Below are 27,762 nucleotides of genomic sequence, written 5' to 3' on the forward strand. Positions count from 1 at the left end.
TCCTTTGATTTTTTTTTTTCTTATTCGGTACGTTTCATTACAAGAGTAATATATGCTTTTTAAGTTTATCATGATGTTTTCCTGCCTTTCATGTAGACAAAGTATAGATAAAGAAAGCAGTGTCATTTTTTAAAAAATTCGGCTTCTAGATTTTGATTGATCTGTACTATCTCAAACTTCTGCGAATTCATACAATATTGTTTTTTACTTTCTCATGTATGAAATATATATATATATATATATATATATATATATATATATATATATATATATATATATATATATATATATATATATATATATATATATATATATATATATATAAGTGTTTTTCGAATTTCCTCGAAATTCGAAAAAAACTTTATGGAATTATTGTGTCTGTATGTTTGAATTCGAAAACTCATAAATGTTTGGATTAGAAAGATGAAATATGAGCATATAAAATATGGTTTGAGATCGTTGCACCAGATTTATAGATTTCTGTCAAATTTTGAATGAAATTCATTCTTAGGAAATTTATCTGTACGAATACAAATAATCATTATAAACATTTTTTTTATAAACGTTATAAATATATTTTTTATACAAAATAAAATAATAAACAAAAAGAAAATATTGTAATCTTGAAAAATTCAACTTCGGGATCTTGCCGAATCCCCTCGTTTCAGATCTTACTGAATTCGTAAAATTGTTCAGTGAGAACATTTTTGGAATTATTTTGTTTGTATGCTCATGAATACGAAATCTCATAAATGTTTGGGTTAGAAAGATGAAATTTGGTGAGAGGTCATTATACCAAATTTATAGATTTCTATGGAATTTGAAAGAAATCCATTCAGAGGAAATTTATCTATCCGAATACAAATAAACATTGTAATTACAAAACGTAAAGATAGATAAAATTTATTACACATATTTCAATTTATTGCACATTTTAAATGTAGATACATATCAAATTTAGAACTAAATCCTTCAAGTAGTCAGCCATCAATCGATCTGCACTTTGGGTTAGAAAGATGAAATTTGGTGTGAGGTCATTATACCAAATTTATAGATTTCTATAAAATTTTGAAAGAAATCTATTCACAGGAAATTTATCTATCCGAATACAAATAAACATTGTAATTACAAAACGTAAAGATAGATAAAATTTATTACACATATTTCAATTTATTGCACGTTTAAAATGTAGATACATATCAAATTTAGAACTAAATCCTTCAAGTAGTCAGCCATCAATAGATCTGCACTTTGGGTTAAAAAGATGAAATTTGGTGTGAGGTTATTATACCAAATTTATAGATTTCTATGGAATTTTGAAAGAAATCCATTCAGAGGAAATTTATCTATCCGAATACAAATAAACATTGTAATTACAAAACGTAAAGACAGATAAAATTTATTACACATATTTCAATTTATTGCACGTTTAAAATGTAGATACATATCAAATTTAGAACTAAATCCTTCAAGTAGTCAGCCATCAATCGGTCTGTACTTTTGATTGCATATAAATATGATAGCTTAAAAATGTAACTACCGACTTCGATTAACCGAATTTCGTATGTAATTTTAGCATCTAACTTGAAGACGTGCAACAAATTTTGAATTATGTCTGTCAAAGGCTTCATTATTTGGTCTATACTTTCACATTTATATAAATGTGATAGTTCGAAAACTCAACTATTTCTAGAAATGGAATATATGTTATATTATAACCAAAATTGTAATGATTTGACAAATTTTGGCTGTTAGAAAAAATGGCTATCAAAATGCAAATTCGGTTTTCTTTTCTATAACAGACACCCTATAGTTTTATTTATTTATTTTCAGAATCCCTTATATAAGTATATTTGGAATCACAGACTTGGTTTAATATGTGTATGGGGGGAGAGGTGGAGGTTTATAACATATTTATTTAGAACAAGAAAATGTCCGGAAGAAACAGGTTTAAATTATGTCCAGCAGTAGATTTTATTTAAATTACGTTCATTCATCTGAAAAAACTATATCTCGAGAAAGGCAAAATTCTAGAAAAATTAATTTCGCCTGTTGTCTTTGCAATAAAATGGTAGATTTTGTATTGTCGATGGTATTATTTTCAATTAAATATATTTACTTTGAAAATACAGCAGATATCGGAAATTAAATTGCTTATTAAATGACAATTTGGTTTTAATTTTCACATTTTATTCTCTTAAAGTTATTCCCCTGAAGAATTAAATTCACAATTGTTATAAACTTGTGTTAGCATGTATAAGTTTTTATTCAATAAAAAAATAAAAAATAAAATAAAATAAAAAGGAATCAAACTTCAAAGTCGTATGACGAAAATATTTCAAACTATTTTCAACTAAATTTTATTGCCAATATAGTATTAACTAAAACCAATTTGGATATTCGAATCTTAATAATTCAGTAAAAATCAATTTTATTTTGATTCTCGTATTCCAATTTATTTATTGTTAATCCAAAAATAATTCCAAATCATAATAAATTTGTATATGCATTCTAAAGTCCTGAATCAAAAAGTGAAAACAAAATCATCTGACAATAAACAATTTTTTAAAGCTAAATTCTTTTTTTTAATTTTCATTCCCATAAGGTATTATTTTTAATTAAATTAGATTTGATTGAGAAAATAAGTGAATTTAAATAATGATTTTAACAATAGTTATTTGATTATAATACCAATATTCTAATTCGTTCAAAATTAATCCAACGAAAAGAATTGGATTGAAAACAATAACAATGCTCATTTGTATACATATTATAAATGCTCATTGCTCTTAAAATAACAATGAAGTATTCTTAATAGCAATGAGCATTTATGATTTGCATACGAATGATTCCCATAATTATCTTTCATTGCTCGACAACCAATCAAAGCAAAAGCCGAAAACAATCGCCTATTAATGTTCCATTCACAGCAAAGAGCAGATGTTACGGACAATCACCATTTTGTCACATGATTATTATTCTTTTTCTTTCTTTCCTTTTTTTTTTCTTCCATATCAAGTTCGACATTCTAATTGAGATCATAAGAACACCGGGAAGTCGTCTGCGAAAAGATGCTTCCAGGGGTGCATGTGGGCGTGGGGGAGGGACCTCGAAGGCCGTGTTTCTTCTCGATATCGTTCGAAATCCGATGACCCAAGGGAGTGTCCGGTGTCTCATCGGCACAGTTCCCTTGCGTAACATTCGCTCTATAAATATCTGTCGCATTGGCTGCAGATGATTTTTTTTTCAGCTGCTCTTTTTTTCGTTTTTTCTTTTTTGTTTTGGGTTGATCTTCCCCGTACCGGACCAGTTCTTAAAGAGGAAGGCGTCTCTTGATTTGCTCTAATGACAACCACTCCCTGACCTTAGGTGGATGTAAAAGATTGCTTATCTCCTGCCTGATTATGGCACGAATTCCAATACAAGATGTCTTCATGTACTCGTTACTTCTTGGTAGAATGGCTGTGCGATGTCAGGTTTTTGAGTATTCTTAACGCTGTATCTGTCACACGTACTGTAAAAACATGAATCGGTATCAATCAAGTTGCAACACTCAATCGTATTCTTTTTCTTTCTCAGTCCATCTTTCAGACTTGTTTTTATTCGAAAAAGGATTGAATTAATCTTGTCATGATCGCTGACCGTAATGTTTTGAATATTAAACGGGTCACTTCTAGCTCTTCCAGTGATCTCATATGACACAGAAATATATATCTGCTCCAGTTTTCGTAATTACAAGTATTTGTATTTATTTTATTTTTCGTAACATCTCTTATATATATTTTTAAAAGCTTTAAAAAGCCTCTTAAATAAAGTCTCATGAGTTATAAAAAGTAAGTTTCTTGACCCATTCTTTAATTTAACCATGATGCCTCCTATATAGAACATTTATTGTTATTTCATTTCATATTTCATCCATATTGTTTTTAAACATATCATTTCATTCATATTTTTTTTTTAAACAGAAATGACCCGATATATTTTTGCTTGGTTGTTTTAAAGATTAATCGCTAATTTGGGTTAGTAATAAATTTAAATATCGAAAATTTTGAAACTCGATGCTCGAGTTAGATATAATATGAATAAATAAATAAATAACATAAATTTCGATTTTTTTTAGAAAAGTTAGCTTCAAACAGAATTATTTTTTTAAAGTTGCAAAGAAGGTTCTTTCAAACAGGAGTATTTTTCTTTTCAAATATATTTATTATAACATGAAATGATAAAATTCAACCTTTGACGCTTTTTTTTTATTTGCAAGAATTCTACTTTTTTATTTAAAATTCTTTTTTATAAAAATAAATTATCCGACTAAAATTAGGAAGTAAAGAATTGTCTTATCAAAGCTATTTCTTGAATTCTTTTAAATTTATTTTTGAAGATACAAATCCAAAGACCTAAATATCGTTTATAATATTTTCTCGTTTGGTGTTTTTTCTATCCTCTAATTACCATTTTATAGAATTTCAAACAGAAATTTAACTATAAACAACTTGTGTAATTTGTGTGCAGGCTTTCAAAGCCTCACATCAGAGATTCTGAAAGAGTATTGGACGAGTTTGATATTGATTTGCTTTGCTATCGTTCGTATTTTTGGAGGTGCTTATAATGAATATTTACAACTGTGTTGAATTTAAATTTTCAACTGTTATTTGTAATTTCGATGAATAAAAAGGTGATATTTTGTTCAGCTTTAATAGCCTTTAAAAATCGGGATACTCGTTTAAAAACACCCTGCAAACTGTTCCTTTCAGTATCCTGAGCCTACCACTTTTCGACCAATCTATTTCTCTAAGGAGCGAGACCCGGAAGGATGAGCGCATTTCTGGAATTCTTCGTCATCCTTTGACCCTGAATCCCGCCGTATTAGATACTTTTTCGTTCAATATTTTTTCTTTCTTTTTTTCGCGTGTATATGAGTGTCGTGTCTCTTCTGACCATATTTTATTTTAACTCAATTTTTTTTTCCCGCGAGTAATCCGACTTTCTTTGTTGTTAAATATAAATATCTCATCCTTTCATCTTTCCTCTCACCCCTATTTTGACGAATTAAACCCATCCTAACACATGCGGAAAAGTGCGGAGGGTATTAGAATCCATTGCCAAACAATATTTGTGCAATATGCAACTTCGTTTGTATTTCCTCTACTAAATTCCTAAATCTCCACAAACTCATTTTGCTGTATGGTTTTAAATTTCTGTAGATTTTTTTAAAGAAATCTTTTGGATTTCCATCTTTTAATACTGAAAGTAACGAAACGTGTCTAAAACTGGCTTTTGCACCAAAAAATTCGAACAAATCAATCTACCAAATGCATAATTTTTTCACTTCAGAATTCGAGTCCCTTTTTAGTCTGCTCAAATGGCTCAAATCTTTGAGTAACAATGGTTGGCTCGTTACCCTTAAAGACAAGAACCTTTAAAGCGAGAGCTTAAAAAAACATCCTTTCCGAAGACCCGGTGGCAACGTTTTCCTCACTTTAAGAGGATTATGTCAACGTCTCCTTGGAAACCGTAAATAATGCAAAAGAGACGCTAATTCATTCCATCTGCTTACGAATGGAAATCTGTGGCATGCTACAGCGACCAAATGTACTATACCTTGAAGCTGCTGTTAAGAGCCCTATCTGCAAAGAGAAGCCCCAAAAAATCAGCTCCCCCACTTCCGAGGTATAATCCCTTCTTCTTATTACCTGCGAAGAAAGTCCACGTTTAGTTCTTCTAATTTTGGTAGAATTATTTAAAAGCAAGAGAAAGCACACCGTTGCATCTTTTCCCCATTAAATATTTATAAGGGAAACAAAGAAGAAAATGAAAATTTCTGAAGCATTTTTAATTTCGTTAATAGTAATGTTTGATGGTCAAGATAATGTTTCAGGACACAAGCAAGTTTTTCTTAGTGGAACAGCATAATGTTCTGAAATATTTTAATAATTTCAGAATGTTGCATAATGCGACAACATCAAAAAGTCAGCATTGAAATGAAGCGAATTGAAATTGCTCTATATCGTTTTTTTTTTCTTCCAATATTATAATATTCCTGGCTTAAGAATCTATACCTTAAAGCAAAAAGGAAATCATAATGATATAGAGCAATTTCAACTCACTTAGTTTCCATGTTGTCATAATTTTTAGGCGACAACATCGAAATGTCAGCATGAAAATGAAGCGAACTGAATTGAGTCTATACCTTTTTTCCCAATATTATAATGTTCCTGGCTTCAGAATCCATATCTTTAAAATAATAAAGGAATCAAAAACGACGTAGAGCAATTTCAGTTCATTTAGTTTCCATGACGACATTTCGTAATTACATAATATGATGACATCGAAATGTCAGCAGGAAAACTAAGTGAATTGAAATTGCTCTGTATCGTTTTGATTTCCCTATTACTTTAAAGGTATACATTTTGAGCCGGGGAGGGAAAGGATATAGAGCAATTGAATTTATTTAGTTTTCATACTATAATGTTCCTGTCTTCAGAATCTATACCTTTAAAATAATCGAAAAATCAAAACGATACAGAGCAATTTCAATTCACTTAGTTTTCATGCTATTTCCTAATTGTATAATGTAATAATATCGAATTGTCAGGATAAAAAATTAAATAAATTCAAGTTGCTCTATATAATTTTTTTCAATACTACAATATTCTGGGATTTAGAATCTATACCTTCGAAATAATAGGAAAATCAAACTAGTTTTCGTTCTCCAATACTAAGCATTTTTGCGAATGGATCCATTTTTGTTTTATATCAATATCAAACTTTAGTAAATTTGTTTCCAAATTTGATAAAAATATACATTTTAAATGCTAAATCTATGTACTAAATTTTGTCTATCTAGCTCTTCATGTTTTTAATTGTTATTTGTTCACTTGTATTCTGAAAGTCTAAAAAAGTTTCCTCCGGATGAGTTTTGCTCAAAATTTGATAGAAATCTTTGAATTTGATATAAAGTCTATATACCAAATTTAATTCGTCTAGCTCAAAACCTTTTTGAGATATCATCTTCAAAGAGGGATGGATAGAGTGACAGATCAGCGCACGTAATTAATTTCAAATATACGATTTTCGAATTCAGCATTTTTTCCGGTCACATAATAATTCCAAAAAAGAATAAAACAAACAATTTTTAATTTCCAATATATAGTATAGAGGAAGTATTATAATCATCAAAAAACGTGAACTTTGACAGATCTCCAAGTTTCAGGCATTCTTAAGTCTGAGAAATACATTTTTGGAATTATGTCTGTTTATGAACATGATAACTCATAAACATTTTGAGATGGACGGCTGAAATTTGATGCATGAAATTACGATGGGATTTGTAGATTTCTTTCAAATCCTGAACGAAATCACCTCAGAGAAAGAATGTGTATATGGCCTGTTCGAGTACAAGTGAACTTGGTAACTACAAACTCAAAAAACGAGGTAGATAAAATTTAATACATAAATTCAACATCTAAAATATAGATACTTATCAAATTTTCACCCAAATTCATCAAGCGGTAGACCTTCTGTTCGGTCTGTACTTTCGCATGTAATAACTCAATCAACTTTGGTGACCAACTGGTTCACGAAGAATAGTGTTTGTGTTTACTTTTATTTAAATCTCTTCTGCAAACTCAATGTTCATAATTCCCCGAAGACAATATTGTTAAGCATTAAAATGTTACGAATATCAAAGCCGTGTTATATAACTGATTTATAACTGTTCTATTCATAAGTATTATACATATGAATCACTAATATAGCTACTTTATGTATATGAATCACTGTAATATAGTCACTCAATGCATATGAGTCATGCTAATATAATCCCTATATGTATATGAATCATGATAATATAGTCTCTCTATGTATATGAATCATGATAATATAGTCTCTTTATGTATATGAATCATGATAATATAGTCACTATGTATATGAATAATGCTAATATAGTCACTATATATATGAATCATGCTTATATAGTCACTATGTATATTAATAATGCTAATATAGTCACTATATATATGAATCATGCTATAGTCTGTATTTTCTGTAGGCGGTTCAAGATCACATTTTCTACCTCGTTATTGGTTATCTGGTACCAGTAACGTGGTGGAAAATGTGACCTTGAACCGCTTACAGAAAATCCACAGACTATAATATAGTCCCTCTATGTATATGAATCCCTTTAATATAGTCACTCAATGTATATGTGCATATGAATCACTCTAATATATTCATTCCATATATATGAATCACTTTGAAGTAGGCAAATCCAAGGACAACATAGAGAAAACATAAATTTAGGATAATAATCTTCTAATTTTCACAATGTATTTATTTTACTTTCTTCTTCATTTATCAAGTAAACAACACTGATATTAAATAGATTCCTTCCTTAGCTTTGAATAGCAGTAGAAAATCAAGCAATAAAATGCTTGATGGAACAGCGAAAAAGATTGAAATTTCACTTCGACAATGAAACCTAGTTGATAACATCACAAATATATATATATATATATATTTTAAATTGTCAAAATTCAGTAAAATATGCTTGCAATTAAACTGGTGTTATCAAAAGGATAACATCTTTTTAATTTTAAAATAATGTGAAAATTTATTTTGAGCAGTTATATTTTTGAGAATTATCCTGGGAAGATGCCGAAACTTAAATTTTAATTAATTAAAATTTTTAATGAAATCGTTTCGAAGTGCGCATTTTCACTTACCAAATAATATATCTGCCAAATTTAGCAGCTCTAGGTCAAAAGGTCTATCCTATAGAACTCAAACATACACGTATTCACCTTAATTATTAAGAAAAGATAAGTTTACTGCCATAAATTCTAACTACGCTTTCATTCTTGTGTCGCAGTAACGCAAGAGTGTGTGGCATTCTAATGACTTTTAATATTCGGCTTCTAAAAAGTTTCTTAATTTGATCTAATTTAACTTACAAATAACGTAGAACTTGATAAGGAATTATTTTTGTAAAGGACAGTTTAAGAAGTCTTGCTGTACTTGAATTGACTATGAATTCTTCAGTAGGATTGACACAGTTCTTTTATTTTGAGCACCGCCATGTATTCTCCGTATTATTTATAAGACAAACAGATACTGCATACAGATACAGGTACAACTAACACTAAAATAGCAGAACTAATAAAAATTTAAATTACAAAGCTCATGTTTGGATTGTTTACTTGCTGAGGGAGAGAATCGGTGGTATTTGAAAACTGTATCAATTTTTACCTGTATTTCATTCATTCTGTTTCATTCTGAAAAATTAATTAGAATTTACTCTCCCGTGTACATAATATAGAGAATAGAATTTATTCCCCCGTGTATGTAATATAGAGAATAGAATTTACTCACTCTTGTATATAATATAGAGAATAGAATTTACTCACTCTTGTATATAATATAAAGAATAGAATTTACTCTCCCGTGTACGTAATATAGAGAATAGAATTTAATCACTCTTGTATGTAATATAGATAATAGAATTTACTCTCCCGTGTACGTAATATAGAGAAAGTATAGTAATCGTAGGAAAATTCGAAAGCCAGATTTTTCTGAATCTCCGCGTTTTAGATCTCCTTGAGTTCGAAAAATAGTTTTTTGGAAAATATTTGTCTGTCTGTGACAAAGATAACTCAAAAACGCTTTGATTTAGACTGATGAATTTCGGTGTACGGTCTTTGTATCAAATTTGGAGATTTCTATCAAATTTTGTGCAGAAACCACTCAGAGCAGGTCTGTCTATCCTCCTGTTCGAATGTAACTTAACACGATAACTACAAAATGGACAGAGCAAGATAGATAAAATTCGGTATACAAAGTAAACATCTACAGTCTAAACGCCTGTCACATTTTGAGACAAATCCAGAAAAGGGTTAATTCTCTGTCGATCGGTATTTTTAGAAACATGTAAACGGATAACTCAACATCGGAATTGCTTAAATATATCAAATTTGGTATAGAATTTTGTGATTACAGTGTAGTTGTGTGTCAAATTTTTGAATCAATCGGTTGAAAAAAACGTGTCTAAAATGTGAATTCGATTTTCAGATACTATTAACTGCATACCAGAGATTAATCGCCAAATAAGTCGCCAAGGATGACACGATAGATTCAGCAAAATTGCTATATTTACACCAAAGGTTGATGTTTCGTACCTATTGTACCTTAATGCAATGGTGTTCTCTGGAATAACATCTTACTTTCTCGTACATGGAGTCAAAATATTTTAACTGAAAAAAAAATTCGACTGCAGAATTTTGATAATTATTCACGAATTTCTGCTTGCAGATCGCTTTCAGTCCGAAAAACACATTTTTGGAATTATGTCCGTTTTCCTGTCAGTGAATACAAACACTCATAAACGCTTTAAGCCAAAGGGTTAGAATTTGGTATGTGGTTTTCACATAAAATTTGTAAATATCTAATAATTTTTGAACGAAATTCATAAACCAGAAACTTGTCTGGCTGCCTAATTACATGTGAAAATGATAACTAAGAAACGCAAAAAATTAAATGGGTAAAATGTCGATTCTCCATATTGAATGCAGATTCTTTCCACATTTTAAACTATATCCGCAATGAATTGCTGATCTATCCCTTGGTAAAATCACATGCATATAAAAGCAGTAATTCAAGAATAGAACGAACTATTTAAATGAAATTTGGTATGTCATCTTGCACTAAAATTGTAGTTGTATGTGCAATGTTGGTTTCATTCAATCGAAGCAAAAAAGATTTTAAAAATGAAATCTCGTTTTTTTTCCAGTATATTACTAAGAATAAAACGCTCATACGTGGATCCTGAAAAGAAGTCTGAGCTCTCGCGGCGTTCACACTTGACTCAAGATCAAAAAGTTTTTGCAGGGGGAATAACCTTTATTAAGGAGTTCTTACTTTCGGGGATATCACTTCTACTAAGTTTCCCCTGTGTATTGTTCAATATACAGCCAAGTACAAATCGCTCATATATGGACTCTGGGGACTCTCGTGGCTTTCACATTTTAAACAACATCAAAACGTTTTAGCGTGGAAATTATACCTTTATTAAGAAGCATGCAAGAACAATTTGGAGAAAGCCCTTCCTCTGGGTTTACCCTGTGTGTGATGAAATGTGCTTAAAATCTGATTCTTGCACCATAAAAGCCATTAAAATAATTCTCTAATGATAGGCATAATCAAAACACAGAAACCTGCATATCAAAAGCAGTTCGACAAGGCAATCAAAATATAAGAATAGATAAATATATTCCTGCTTCTATGATAAATAATGTGATATACATTCTAATAAAATAATAAAAAGTCAGACATAATAATTAGATGTAATTCTACGAAGCAATCAAAATAATAGCCATAGTTAAAAGTTCCCCCAGTTTGTCTTTCAGACGTGTGTACATCCAACATTTCCACGTATGCACTGTGGAACTACCACATTCCTGGTGGGACTTAAAGATTAAACGAGGGGGACGAGGGAAGGAAGGATCAGGGGATTAAACAAGGGTATATCTAAACACCGGAAGGAAAGCTCAAGGGGTTGGTTTGAATGAACCACGTTTCATTGATTGAATGGGAATTTCAAAGGAAAAGCAAAGTCCTGTTCACGGCGATAAAGCAAGCGTTCAATACACCGCTGAAGGCGTTACTCATCAATTCAGCTCCATGTCCCCAGACTGGCATCATTAATGATGGAAGTGTTATTATTCCGGGTAAATTAGGGGTGTAACTCTTTAATCAATATATTGCCTCGCACGCTCCTAAAATATTAGCATAAGACAACTGGTAAAACACTGGCATAATTGCATTCCCTTGTGTTGACTTCAAAAAAGGACAGTGACTTCGTTTTCGGGGTAAAAGGAGGACATGGTTGACTGATTTGCAGAAGAGGTATTATGAACATAATTCAATAAGTTCAACGAGGAAGTCAGCCTCAAAAAGTGCCAAATGAAATATTTTTAAATAGTTTAAGTATCTTAGCACTCTGAATGTATTTGAATAATCCTGGTTTCTGATTTAGAGTCAGAAGTTGACTTTTCTTTTTTATTTAATTTCTCCTCTAGGTAGCATACAGAAAGTATAGCAATCGTCAAAAAATTCGAACTCAAACTTCAGACGAACTTTTACGTTGTAGACCTTCCTGAGTTGGGAAAACGCATTTTTGGAAAATGTCCGCCTGTCTGTCTGTGACAAATATAACTTAAAAACGCTTTGAGCTTGACGGATACGGATGAAATTTTATATATGAACTTTACACCAAATTTTCAGATTTCTATTAAATTTTGAGAAAAATCAGCACAGAGGAAGACTGTCTGTTCGGTTGTTCGAATATAATTTAACACAATAACTGCAAAAAGAAGAGAGCTAGATACATGAAATTCGACACACATAATAAGCATCTGTATTCCAGGTACCTTTCAAATTTTGATCCAAATCCAACAAGGGATTGACCGTCTGCGGGCCAGTGCTTTCATAAACATGTAAACGTGATAATTCAAAGACGCGATGACTCAATTATATCAAATTTGGTATGGTATTTTGTAACTGTAAGTATAGTTTTGTGCCAAATTTTTGTTCCAAACGGTTGGGAAAAACATGTCTAAAACACATTATGCGGATGGTATTAACCGCATGCCAAGGATTAATAGCCAAAAATATCGCCAAGGATTACGCCTTAGATTCAGTAAAAAATATTACAATCACGCCAAAGTTTTAACTATTGTACGCTAATACCATGCAAGACGTTCTTTGATATAACCTATTTATTAGAGAGTATGCGAGAAGGTTTTGGGACTGTTTCTATATAGTCTGTGGTGAAAAGATTATAAGCCAGTTAACAGCTACGCTACACAAGCGATTGCTTTTGTATTGTGGTCATGTTACTCGGCTGCGAACCGCAAGGTCCCAGGTTCTATTCTCGCTCATCATAGTCCGCTACAATTCCCTTAGATAATGCAAGATCCGCCCCGCCCCCCCAGATTCTTCGAAACTTTATATATATATATATTACTAACTTTAATTTGAAATTCACAAGAAGTTTGTCTGTCTGACTGTCCAAGTGAATGCGACAACTGAAAAACAGAAAGAACTAGAAGGATAAGAAACATAATTTCAGCATCTAAAGTATAGATTTTTATCAAATTTTGAACCAAATGCGTCGATGCTTTGACTGTTTGTCTATTTGTACATTCGCATTCATATAAGCGAGATAGGTGAAAAATACAATGACTTAAATATATAAAATTTGGTATGTGTTCTTGTTAAGAAAATCGTTGCTAAGAAATCGTGTGTTACTCCTTGCTCTAAATCGATAGATAAAAAGGTTTTCAAAATGCTTACTCGCTTTTTTCTCCTATATTACTAAGCACAAAACACTCTTGTGCAGATTTCTGAAAATAAAAAAAACCAAGTATTTCAGATATTTAAGGCTTTGCTAATGGTCCTCCACAATTTTTATACGCGTAGAAAAAGTAAGAATAATACTTTTACAAAAGTGTTCGGGGAAACCATTTTCGCTAATTTGTACTGATAAACATATTTGGGGGACATTATTAAATGGAAGGCTAGCTGTCTAGTTACAAGCCCTAATGCTATTTTTACTTTTAATATATTTAATATCATGATTAAATATTTTTAAATTTATTTAATTATAATACTGAACAAAATGTTAAAATCAGTATTGTAAATTCTTTAGCGTCTTGGATTAGTGGCTCTTCTGGGCAACTGTCTAATTAGCCTACTGGATAAGATGGCTCTAGTAGAAAGAAAACACATGAAATTTCCATTATGTTGAATAGAAACCGTGTATTTAGAATGCTTTCCTATAAGGCTATCGGAATTTTTGTATGGAGTTGTCAAAGTGCTACATTATGGAATGGACGCCACTATTTTTGCATTGTGTTGAATGGAAACTGTATCTTCAGAATGCTATGTTGTAGCTGAAATGTCATAATTTGAGCACCATGTTATCAAACATTGTGTTATATAAGTGATGATTGGATGTTTCCTCTAATAACTTTTGTAGAAGTGTATCTTTTCGGCATTAAAACGGTATTTGCAGCAATCCAAGAGAAGGAAAATATTTATCACAACTTTCAGTGATAGATATCTTTATAATTACAAAACTTAGTTCCTTATTCCTGGTGGAAAATACCGCAAATTCTGCTTTATCAATGATCTTGCCATTTTACCGTCGCTCTATTTTGAAGTCATAATTAAGTTTCCTGTGACTGTTTTTGCGAATTATTTAGTAAGGTTGTGAAACAAAAGAGTTATCTTCACAATTTCTTTTTCTGTCAGAAAAGAATAATTTCAAGGTCGCCAATGTTTTCGAGGTCGAAGAAATATTCATTTTTCGCTGTCTAGTGGAATTATAATCGTTTCTTAATGAGCATCTTAATATGCTATTTAAATTTCATAAACTTTCGGTTTTTCTAGAATAGAGCTTTCTTATCAATTGTGCGTGCAACACATAGTTATTATTATCATCAAGGTAAAAATTACATAACATAATGGGTAGATGTCAAAAGAGGATACCGCTGACATAGCATGTATACTGTCGTAATATCTGCAAGAGAGAACATATTACAACATCTAATGGCTGTTCCAAAGGTCAAAATAATGCACCACATTCTTGAAGAGTTTATTCGTGAATTTAATCAACAAAAATGGCGGACAGTTTCAGTTTCAAATATCAACATTTGAATCTGAAATTTTGAAGTTTGAATATGCAAGTAAAGTTATTCAGAAAATAAACTATAACGATATAGAAATTTTATTTATGTAATTTCGTGGAAATGCAAAACTTTAAAGATTAATATCTCCTCATTTTTACTCTCTCGTATACGTAATATAAGGAAAATATAATAATCGACCAAAAAATCGACTTCCGAGATTTTGACGAATCTTCATATTTCAGATCTTCCTGAGTTCGGCAAACCCATTTCTGAAAAATGTCTGTCTGTCTAGACAAAGATAACTCTATGAAGACTTGATATAGATAGTCGAAATTTGATATACGGTCCTTACACCAAATCCGTATATTTCTATCAAATTTTGAGTAAAATCTGAACAGAGGAAGTCCGTCCGTCCGATAATTACAAAATTACAATACGATAATTACATACGATACGATAATTACAAAACGAAGAGAGCTAGATAGAAGCAATTCAGCACACATATTTAATATATATAATGTAGACACCTGTCAAATTTGGAGACAAATCCATCAAAGGGTTGACTGTCTGTCGGTCTGTACTTTCAAAAACATGCAAACGCGATAACTCAAAGACGAAATGTCTTAAATATATCAAATTTGAATTTGGTATATGACTTTTTTGACAACGTAGTTTTGTGTCAAAATTTCAGTCGGTTGTGGAAAGCTCGTCTAAAACACAATTTCTATTTTCGGATATTATTAATCGCCAAATAACTCGCAAAGAATGACAACTGATTCAGTAAATATGGTAAATGCACGCCAAAAGTTAATATTTCGTAACTTTTGTACACCAATGCTATGCAAGATGTTCTCTGGGCTATTTATTACCCTTATTAGTTTTGGAGACACCACTCCAGCTGATTTAAATTGTAATACGACATTTTCTTATAGAATTATAAAGCAACTTATATAAAAATAATTACTTAAGAATATTGTTAAAATAACATTCCAAAATTTCAGAAACATGTAAACGCGATAATTCAAATTGCTATTAAATTAAATATATCAAATTTGGCATGGAATTTTGTAACTACAAACAATTTTATGTCAAATTTTTTGTTTCAATCAATTAAAAAAAGTGTCTAAAATGTAAATTCAATTTTTGGATACTATTAACTGCATGCTAGGGATAAAACCTCAACGAACTCGCCAAGGATGACACGATAGATTCAGTAACAATGCTAAATTCGAGCCAAAAGTTAATTCTTTTTCTGACTATTGAACACCAATGCCAAACAAGGTGTTCGTTGTTTAATACTTTGGTAATCGCGTGACTCACTTGTGATTCACGCCTATTACATAATTAAGTGATCCGTTCTCTACTTCAATTAAGGATAGTAAAGAAAAGGTAATCTAATTATATATGTGATAATAGTTACAGGTGTTAATCATGGCATTGAAAGCATGTTCGGAACTAATGATGCTCGTTCGTTTTACATTTCATCATACATTTTCTATAGCGTTAAAACTTAACAACGTTTTCCGATTGCAACGAGTGTACCGATTTTCCCAATTTTATTTTATATGATAATTCAATCATCAATTGTTGCTCATCTTCCACATCCCCCTTCATTTTTGTCTTCCCTTTTAATACTGGGCGTCCCTGATTTCACGAGGCAAACTTTAAAGGTATGCAAAATACGTATAAAGAAGCATTTTTTTAAATAGAGCAATGTGGGGTCGAAATTGAAAAATTTCGGCGGAAAGAACAAGAAATGCTGAGGAAATGAAGAGAAAGCTCTTTACTGGCATAACATTTCAGTAACTGCACAAATGTGCCACCACCAGCATCGATACAGGCCTAGTAGCGTCTAGCAAGTAATTAGCGTATACTCTTTAGAAGATGCAGATGTTCCAAGAACAGTTACATCGGCCATTGAAAATTTTGCAATGAATATTTTTTATAAGAGTCATTGGAAGTCTGGTTGCATTCTGCCTTGCTTGTACTTACTTACACCTACTTGTTCCACCTACATTTTTCATTTGCAACATCATATTGCTTTACAAAAAATGTTTCTTTATATACCTTTTACCTACCCTTAAAATTTGGCCCATGAATTCAGGGACACCTTGTACATGTATACGGAAGCAGTTATAAAAGAATATAAAAGAAGATAAATAAAATAATTCTTCTTAGAGATGATTCAAAATACCAAAAATGCACGTGCTTACGATAAAATTCATCATAAGTCATTGAATAAGCCATTGCTGGAAACTAGTGACCAACTTGGCCTCAGGGTGAAAATCAGTCAAAGAAAATATTAAATGTAAATAAAATCATACCACGCAATCTACATGACCAAAATATATTTTAATATAAATAGATCATTCAGGGAGAGAAAATGGGCAAGAAAGACCCCGAAATGACCATAACGCATGATCAAGCAAGAGGGTGAAAATCCGTCATCAAAGAAAAGATTAAATGTAAATAAAATCATACCACGCAATCTACATGGCCAAAATATGTTTTAATATAAAGAGATCATTTGGGGTGAGAAAAATGGACAAGAAATACCCCGAAATGACCATAACATATGATCAAACACGCTCATAATCATGATACAGCTGCCAGACTGGGATGACCAATCGATGCAGTTTGACAAACGGGGTCTGTCTCGTCTTATTTGCAATTCCAATCTCTTAGCTTTCAAAGCTATTAGGTGACTCGTTTCCCCCCTCTCGCTGGATTAGCCACTATTTGCGGAGGGTCGGCGGAATCCATTCTGCGATAACAGCTGAGAGGGACCCTCGCGAATTCCTGCTGACCTTTATCATGAGTGACTAACGGTTCCGTAATTTACTTTTCTCAGATTCGTAAACGAAATTTCATTTCCCGGCATCCATTCGGGGAAGATGGTACATTGGTGCTATTTCTGAACCTCGTAGATGGTGCACTTTGCCAGTTACACGTTAATGATTCATTGAGAAAGGTTTCGAAAATGGAGTATTGCCATTGTCAGTTCTAACTTATGTTTTGCAAGAAACAAAATTGGATTATTATATATGGCAAAGCAGATAACTGTCTAGAGATTTCGTAATTTTTGCAGAAAAGGACGTAACATCGATTGTTTGAATATTTTCATAATAATTTAATTTTATAATATCATTGCGAGTACTCGAGGTTGTTCAAATTAAAACCATGTATAGTTTAAATTTTGGGATGTTATTTTAACTATATTCCTAATAAATTATTAGTGTAACTTTTTATATTAAGTTGCTTTATAATTCTAAAAGAAAAAAAAATTGTATACAATTTAAACTAGCGGGATTTGTCTCTTTATAACTTTCCTCGCATATTCTCTAATAAATGTATCTCAGAGGACATCTTTTATAGAATTGGCATACAATAGCTAAGAAGTGTTAACTTTTGGAGGGAGTTTAGAATTTTTAATGAATTGTGACATCCTTGGCGAGTTTTTTTTTTTTATGATTAATTCTTGTCATGCTGTTAATAGTATCCGAAAATCGAATTTGTGCTTTAGATGCTTTTTCCCCACCTGATTTAAACAAAAAATTTTACACTTTTAGTCACAAAATCTCATAAGAAATTCGATGTAATTAAGTCATTGAGCTTTTGAGTTACAGCGTTTACATGATTCTGAAAGTACGGACCGACAGACGGTCAAAGATTACTGGATTCGGCTCAAAGTTTTATAGGTATCTTCATTATAGATTTTAAATCTGTGAACCGAATTTCATCCTCGTAACTCTTCGTTTTGTAATAATCGTGTTAACTTATATTCGAACAGCCGGACAGGCAAATTTCTTCTGAGCAGATTTTACTCAAAATTTGATAGAAATCTGCAAATTTGGTTTATAGACCGTATACCAACTTTCTTCATTCTACCTCAAGGCATTTTTGAATTATCTTTGACACAGGCAGACAGACGGACATTTTAAAAAATATATTTTTCGATCTCGGGAAGGTCTAAAACGTGGAGATTCGTTAACATCTCGAATTCGAATTTTTTGACGATTACTGTACTTTCTTTAAATTACGAATACGAGAAAGTAAAAATGGTCAGTCTTTTAGCTAAATATTGTTTAGAAAATCTAAAAAGTTTTATATATCTTTTAGCCGGCGTCCTGGCATAGGGGTAACGCGTCTTCCCCGATCTAGGCGTCCCGGGTTCGAATCCCGCTTCGGGCATGGTTGTTCTTCATCTGTGTTCTGTCTGTGAGGTGTGTGAATGTGCTCCCCCCCCCCCCATTGTAAAAAAGGGTTGTGCAAGCGAATGTGTGAGTTTCATTTTCATATGAGCTAGAAGTCAGACTTCTGCCCTCAGGTGCTCAGGGATCTTTACCCTCAGAAGCTACTTCACCCCCTTTCCGTGGTAACGTGGACATGACATCATCTTAATTTTTTTTTTTTTTTTTTTTTTTTTACTATTCTGTAAATTGTTACTTTTAAAATTTAATTTTCGATTTTTCTATATGAGATATACTGAAGCAACTCTTCTAAAATCTTTGGTAACTTCTTAAAAATTAGATCTGTTTATGTAGGGATTAAATTATTATTAATAAAAAAAACTATCTGGTTTTGAAAGTAGGAGAAGGAAAAGGGATGCTTCAAGATTTGCATCGTCTTAAAGTTCCTAGTGGGCTTAATCGGGCCCGGGAGAAAAACTATGAGAGAGTACATTTTGAGAACTTAATTGTTTATATAATGTAAAAGCTATGAAAGTATCGCTTAAATATTTGGTTATAAAAGAGCCACGGAATTTTCTTTCAAATAGCGAATCTTATCACATATAGATTATTTCAGCCGGCGAAAATTTAAAAATCAGCTATTCTCAAATAAGAGAGAAAGATTTTGTTCACCCAGGAAAGTTGGGCAGGATACCGGAAATTCTTGTTAGAAAATCATTTTATAATTTAAATCATCAGGAATCTCGGGAATTGCACCCCCACAAAAGTTACATAAAGTAAATACTGCTAGAAGGCTGGCAGACATTTGAAGTGTCATCCAGTCATTCAAGAACACAAATGGCGAGCTATAAAATAGACTTTTCCCCTTATTAAGTGACATTTCTGCAACTTGTATTCTACTAAACTATCTGAAATAGTGCTAAATGATGCGAAACTAAAGACACTGCGACACTGGAGAGTTATAAAGCGTTACTCCAAAGAATACACTGATCAAGTGTCAATCGGGTCTTCAGTAACATCAGGTGGCATAAATTGCAAATTATGCTATCAATAAGGATGATATTGGGAGATTTATAAGGCTTTACTCCGTTGGATACATTGGTCAGTGTGACACTCGATACTTCAGTACCATCTGGCGGCATAAATTGCAAATTATGATACCAATAAGAACAGTACTGGGTATTTTTAAAGCATTACTCCATTGGATACACTGGTCAACGCGACACTCGGTTCTTAGCATGATCTGGCGGCTTAAATTGCAAATTATGCCACCAATAAGAGCGGTACTAGATATTTATAAGGTATTACTCCATTGGATACACTGGTCAACGCGACACTCGGTTCCTCAGCATAATCTGGCGGCTTAAATTGCAAATTATGCTACCAATAAAATTTATTCATGATTTTTCTCGTGCATACTTTTTGTACATCAGAAAAGATGATAATGAAGCGAAAGTGAGTGCACTAAAGATTTTTAAGGCATTACTCTTTTAAATATCTTAATCTGTGTAAAAAGAACTTCCATTAACTTCAGGGCCATCTGATGTTTCTGGTTTCAGGAGAAAAGAAACTCCTATTTCCATCGTTTATATTCGCACGAATCTTTCTATATTTGTTTGTATGCGAATTAATTAAAGATTTTGTGTTGTTGAAAATTTAGATTATCCTGCATTTCTAACATATATTGATTTTTCCATTGATGCTGTAATTTCTGACAATAAACACAAAGAAAATATTTAAATCATGCTTACGAAAAATATTATTTGTAGAAGTATTTCTAGGTTAGTTAATATGCATTTTCAAATCAAATCATAGGAGAAATATTGAAAACATCCGGTATCGTAATAAATACTCATTAATTATTGTAAGAAATTAATAAAAATTCTGCAATTAAAAAACGATAAATTAGACTCGAAAAAGGAAAGGAATAGCCTAAAAATTTCGGAAGAAAAAAAAATCTATATTTCTGCATTAAATTTCTAGTAACTTGCAGTAATTTTGAGTCATTCCTAAACTTTTGCTTCAGTCCCTAGCTAATGTACCACCAATTATATATGCAGATGGATATACCATTCCAATAATTTATTTTTGATTGAAAGTGTTCGAAAAAATTTTAAGTTTGAAGAAATAAATTCTATTTTCTCTCAAATATTTAAAATAATAATAAAATTATTAAATATTTTTGTGCACTGAATTAAGTTTTGTTATAAATGTCATTAGAAAATAGAAAAGTATCTCTTTAAATATCGTTATTCGAAAAAAAAATAATAAAACTCTGAAAGTAATTCGATACTTTAAACCGAACTCAAATCCTAAATAAAACAATCTGACTTTCAACCTTTGCACTAAAACAGACAAAAACCTGATTCGTAAATCCGTTTCATGATATTTTTTTGAATATAAATCAGGTTATATTCAAAATATAATCGTCTCATTATCAAACAAACGATATAAATTCAATATAGTATGTTAATCAAGCAAACGATATTGTTTTTCGCTCAATCTACGAAGCGTTCGGATTATTCTTTCACGTTCGAAGAAGAATTTACGTTGTTTTCACTGCACCACATCCATGAATCAATTGTTAAATGAAACACACTTTCAACATGCAGGAAACTTAAGATCGTGAGAATAGAATCGTGAATATGAACTGACTCACGATTGCTAACTTTGAGTAAGTGTGCCAAATTCTTTTTATCAATCGTAAGAGATGTGCAAGGCGTTGTGAATGCGTAAAAAAGAAAGGATAGTGTGATTTTGAAAAATAGTAATATAAGCGATTGCATTGATTCTTTAATTGGTGATTAGCCCTACTTTGGCGCCTAACTGATTACTCGGGTATCTCAGTTGTGCTTGTTTATAATAAAATCTATTATGAATAATTTTAGGTATGTGAATACGTTAAGATATTTAAATTAAAAAAACGCTCTAAAATAATTATATTCATATTTTTTTCATAAAAAAGATTTTAAAAACATTTATGAAACCAAGCCATTACGAAAATAAGCAAGTTAATTAACAAAAGTTTTTTTAAAAAATCGGAAGAAGAGCCTCTTTTACTAAAAAATATGTATAAAAATCTTTTAGTTTCAAAGGTTTATCTAATGATTTGCTTAAAATTTTCCAAATAGCTCTATATATTTATTACCTAATTCCTGCGCTAAAAACTAAGCTGTATTTATATCCATTCTTTAAATATTGGGATTCTATTGACAAATAACAAAGTTTTAAATTTTTTTTTCACATTGGGAAGTATTAAAATAAATATAAAATATTTCTTAAATGAATAGATTGGTTATTCTCTAGTTCAGGAATTGCAGAACATACTAAGAAATTATTATACCAAATTTGAACAAAAAATATGCATTAGATTTTAATTTATGAAGTTTTTTGTAAGAAAATTCTACCAAAAATTAAAATTTGGGAAAAGGGCCTTTTTAAAGATGTAAATTGGCATTAAAACATATGTAAATGTAAACATAAAAATGGTGTAACTTATAAAAAGATGGATTTAGAAACCAAACTCAAAACAAAAACTGTTCAACGTAAACAATTTTAAATAAAAAAAATCATAAAAAATCATAATTTTCAAAGTAGTCACCAACCATAATATTGAAAATTCCTTTAAAGAAATATTTTTAAGCGTCAAATTGTGACAGAAGTATAAATTTTGTTAGTTTAATGGACTAATTTTTGTTCTGTTTATTCTGTATATCAGAGAGGTCAGTTAAAACAATTCTGGAATCCGGAGAATCTTTCACTTTCTAAATTTGAATTCTTTAATCAAACTCATCCTCCCTTCGTCAAGGCAGAATCAAGCTTCTTTAGAGCCCTTATTCATAACTAATCTCGGGGCTCTTTTTTCCTAAGAAACTTTTGAAAACAAATATTTTTTTTAATCGATTTTAATTTAATCTTCATATACGTTTAAGTAGTAAATTTTGACAAATTGGAATAGCAAGGAACTTATTTGCAAACCTCTTTCTAAGAAAGTTGGTTTTAGTATATAATGCACAAAAAAAAAAAAAAATATTCAACTGAAATTAAAAATATATATATATATATATAAGAGAGGGAGAGAGGAAAACTTTTCTGAGCACAATGCGAATAATCATTAAAAAGACTGAAAAGTTTTTAAATTTATAAAACGTCACATTTTTTTAGAATTATAAAATAACTTAATATTAAGGTGTACGTACACACTAGAAGAATTTTTTTTAAAATTTTAGCTTTAAAAATCCAGTTTTTTCACAGTTGGTCATTAATATATTTTTAAACTCATTTCAGTGCAAAAAAACATATTACACTATTAATTAATTAATATTTAATGAGCTAATTAGCATATTTATTGAAACAGGATATCTTAAATTCTAATTTGTACAGGCACACAATTCTAGTTGGAAATAATGCGTCTTCATGTTGTCTGCCTCTATAAAGTTATAAAAATAAATTTTTTTAACAATTTTTTCATCAATGATAAATAGAAAAAGCGAGATTTTTTCTGTAATTTTACCTTTTAAATAGCTATTAAAAATTTATTTCTATAAATATAACTTTGATTGAGGCATAAAACATCCCCTTTTTCATACAGATTATTTTTATAAGTAAATAATTGTATTTGGTTCATTTCTTGTTGAGTTATGATTGTTTGAATGAAGCAATATAATGGAAAAATATCATTCTTCATAAAATGAGTTTTAAAAAGACCGAAACTAGAGTTTTTAGTGAAAGTACCTCAAAAAAAAATAATTATAACTCGAGAGATATGAAATATTCCAAATATTGACAACATTTTGGTATCGTTTGAAAGCTAAAGGACCAGAGAACATTTTGAAGCAATAAAAAAATATTCGATATTTTGAACGATTTTTTAAGTTTCAAGTGTGTACGTACACCTTAAACTTGCAAATGGAATTAATTAGAATATTATTACAATAATGCTGCAAAAATTAAAATAAACAACATTTGATTTTAATTTGAATTAGTTCTATTGCATGGCTTGATAAAGAAATGAAAGCACAAAATTAAATAACTCCGAAAAAAGATAACAGTAAGAAGGTTCTTAAAATTGTGAGGCCTCTAGCAATAGCTGATTTGCTTATTTAATAATCCGCCATTGCTCTGCATGGAATTTGTATTCACAGAACTTATAATTTTTACAAATTCTATGATCAGTATTCTATTATCGAATATTAGCATAATATTAACACTTTTTCAATTGAAATTGCTCAATTTACCGTTATTCAAGATTTACCTTTTGATTTGAGATTGATATATAACAAAGTTCTAATTAAATAATATTTTTTTTGTAAATATCGATGCTATGAAGCCACGAATAATAATAAATAAATAAAAAGTGTGCATTTTACAAAATAAACAAAAATTATCCTAAAATAATTTTTTTTAAAAATCACGATGAAAAAGCCATTTTAATTTAGTTAAAAATTTATTGAAACGTGAAACTAAATTCACTATTTTTATTGAACCCTTTCTAAGGCCGTGGGAAGTTTGCTTCCCACCAAATTTATCAATCTTTGTATGAAATTATGTAGGTTGGCATAAGTTCTGACAAATATTTTTAGAAAGACAGAAGCTTAGATGCTTCAATTCTTTATCTCACACAAAATGATGTGTCTTGATTTGTTACTTAATTATTAATTAATGAATCAAATTAAATGTATCTAATAAGCTAAATGAATCCCTTTTCTTATTCTAATTTCAAGCCTAAAAATATTTAAACATAATATGACCAGAAAAAAATGGCCCGTTAAAGGGTTAAAAGAGAGGAACTCATAACATTCACTATCTAGGACGGTAAAATACATTTCAACCTAAAGACAAAAGTTCACGAATGGAATCTTGAATCCATTGAATCAAGTTTGAAAATTTCTCAGATGAAAAGGACGAAGTGATATTTAAGAAGTCATGCGAATGTATTCTTAATTCCCAAAATTAATTATTCAACTAATTAATGTCCTTCTGTCTATCTGTAACAAAGGTAACTAATTCAAAAACGGTTTGAGCTAGACGGATGAAATTCGTTATACGATCTTTATACCAAATTTGTAGATATCTTTCAAAATTTGCGCAAAATCTGTTCAGAGGAAGTCCGTCTGTCCGGCTCTTCGAGTATAACATGATTTATATAAAAAATAAGAGAGCTGGATAGCTAAAATTCGTTACACAAATTTAATACCGATAGTGTAAAAATCTATCAAAATTTGTGCCAAATCCAATAAGGGGTTGACCGTCTGTCAGTCTGCGCTTTCAGAGATTTGTAAATGCGATAACTCAAAAATGGAATGATTATAATAAATGAAATTTAGTTCTTAAATTTAAGACTACAAATGTAGTTTTGTGTTAATTTTTTTTTCTCAATCGATTGGAAAAACGTAACAAACACAAATTTGATCTGTCTTTGGATTCTGTTAATCTATAGGGAATAATCTCTGAAAACACTTTCCAAGAATCACGGGATAGATTCAGAGAAATTGTTAAATTCATGTCAAAGTTTCGTATTTCGTCACTGATGAATACCAATACATGAAATACGTTAATGGAAATACATGAAATACGTTAATGGAAATACATGAAATACGTTATACGGGAGAGTTTTTAAGAGACCACTCCCGCTAGTTATTACTTATTATGTGCCATGGAAAGAACTAAATTTGTTTTTTATCCCAAGCCTTTAGAGTAGTAATTAATAAATTATTATGAATGGAGGTTAGGATTAATAAAATCTCTTAAATAGCAGAATTTAAAAATTTGAATTTTGATAAAATTAAAATCCTGATGCTTATAAGTTCAACAAAAATTGAAAAGCAGTACATCCGACGAAAATATAGCTATATTCTGTAATTTTCATACTTTTGAAATTATTTTCTTCAAAGTCAATTCTTGCCAGTCTTGGTTTTTAAATTTAGTGTATTAGCTATAAAAAACAATTTTTAGTTCAAAGTAATAATATTTTTCTCATTTTCCCTCATAAAATAATTTATATAATAACAAATAAATAATAATTGATATGATAAAAGGAATTGCTTAGAATTATATATGGAACATCCTATCAAACAGAATTTCGTTTTACTTGAACAAATATTTCATCAAGAAGAATAGGATCCTTATATTTTACATGCATATTTCTCTCTACTTCAGAGCTAAAAGTGTGGAATTTATTAAAAAAAAATATCGCACGAATGTGGTGGTAAAGGGTTTAAACTAATTCTTAAGGAAGAAATCACAAGGCAAAAGATCCGGAAACTTTCAGGGACACATAAAATGTGATAAATTCTCAGTTCCGTAATGACCAATTCGGCATCTCTTCTCATTTATCGTTTTATTGCCTAGCTCGAATATGCTCTTGCATTACGTCTACGGGTTCGCTTAGAGAAATGAGTGCGGTAAAATTTCTAATTATCCGAACTCCAGTTATAAGGTTTTCCTTATAACTGGAGTTATCCTGTTGTCCGAACTGCAGCTATCTGGCTGCCATTTATATGAACTCTAGTTATTCGGAACCACAACTATCCATACTTAATTATCCGGCTCCCCAATTATTCGATTTCCAGTTTTTCGGATGACTTTGAGGGAGCAGGAAGAAATACGCAAACTTTTCTTATCAAATAATGAGAGCGAAACAAATGAATTTGATCGATGCATTCAAAAGTTGATACGTTATTATAATAGAAAAATATACAAAATGTAAATATCTTTTTATGTAGCGATTTAATAAGAAAATTTTGATTTGGTTTAAAAAATAAAATTTTCATCCAATTTAATTTTTTCCAATTAATTCTGACAGTGGTAGTTTTACTGTATGCGAATAAAAAGTCCACCCCATATATAAATACAGAAGAATGTAATTAATATTTTTAAAGTTAATACATGCGAAAATCCCTCAATTATATTGTTATTACTTTGGATTTTATATCTCAAAAAAGTCAATAAATCGAAAAACACTTACCACGAGTAAAGAGAGAAAACTACACTTCAGCAGACGATTCATAATCAACACTGGAAAGGGGAAAATACTCCCCCCACTGGCACATTTCGAACAAGCATATCTATACTCACGCGACCACCAAACGATATCCACTGCTGCAGAAAATTTCGATAAAAATTCCTCAATAGTAATAATTTTTTTTTTTTTTTCACATTCCAAATCTCAAACCGAAAAATATCGTCTGCTTATTTTTTCTCTTCTAAAAAACACGTGGTGATGAGCGAATGCGACGGGACGGAAAAGCAATGTAAACATTCGAAAGAGACGCCGTCGCACGCACCACTGCTCCTCTCTGAGCCCGCGCTCGGAATGATTTTGACTGTGGAACAGAGAGATGGCGAAAGTTGTGAAGATCGTGAGAAGCATCGTGATTGGATGATTTCGTGGATTTGGGCTCGTGCCTCCCGTCAATCAAGGGTTGAAACGCTAAGTGGGGATGGCTGAGGAGGGAGGGGAGAAAGAAGTTCGGTTTTCTTATTTGTTTCCATCACATAAAATAGGTTCATCCTTAAGATCTCCTTTGATAATTTCCGACTGGACAAATAGCAAAAATTGCCAACTATTTTGTTCCGAAAAAAACGGAAGAGGTGCTAGGGTGCTTTATATGTTTATATATAAGAATCTTTCTTAGAACGATTGATAAAAAATAACGGACCCATAATCGATCCGATTATTGGAATCACTTCTGTCTGAGAATTCAATACTCAAAATCATATTGGCAAAACAGATGAAATTAGTATGTCGTCTTCACGTACAGTTGGTAGATTTCTGTCAAAGTTTCAGCAGATTTATCTTCATTTTGTCTGTTTTCAAATGAACACGAGAAATAAAAAGTGTACCGAGCTATACAGATGATTTTTATTCGATTCATAGTTTCATCATT

General features: G+C 30.8%; 1 protein-coding gene across 1 annotated transcript in view; it reads right to left on the reverse strand.

Annotated features, from left to right (window-relative positions):
* Nucleotides 1-27,174, reverse strand: part of LOC129972473 (metalloprotease TIKI1-like) — a 166,738-nt gene extending 139,564 nt beyond the window's left edge. The window contains exon 1 of the mRNA XM_056086618.1: nucleotides 26,841-27,174. Coding sequence (XP_055942593.1) covers nucleotides 26,841-26,882 — 42 coding nt within the window. The 5' untranslated portion in view covers nucleotides 26,883-27,174. The remainder of the gene's footprint in view (nucleotides 1-26,840) is intronic.
* Between the last annotated feature and the right edge of the window lie 588 nt (nucleotides 27,175-27,762).

This window comes from Argiope bruennichi, chromosome 6 (genome assembly GCF_947563725.1).
Source record: "Argiope bruennichi chromosome 6, qqArgBrue1.1, whole genome shotgun sequence".
Classification (NCBI taxonomy): Eukaryota; Metazoa; Arthropoda; class Arachnida; order Araneae; family Araneidae; genus Argiope; species Argiope bruennichi.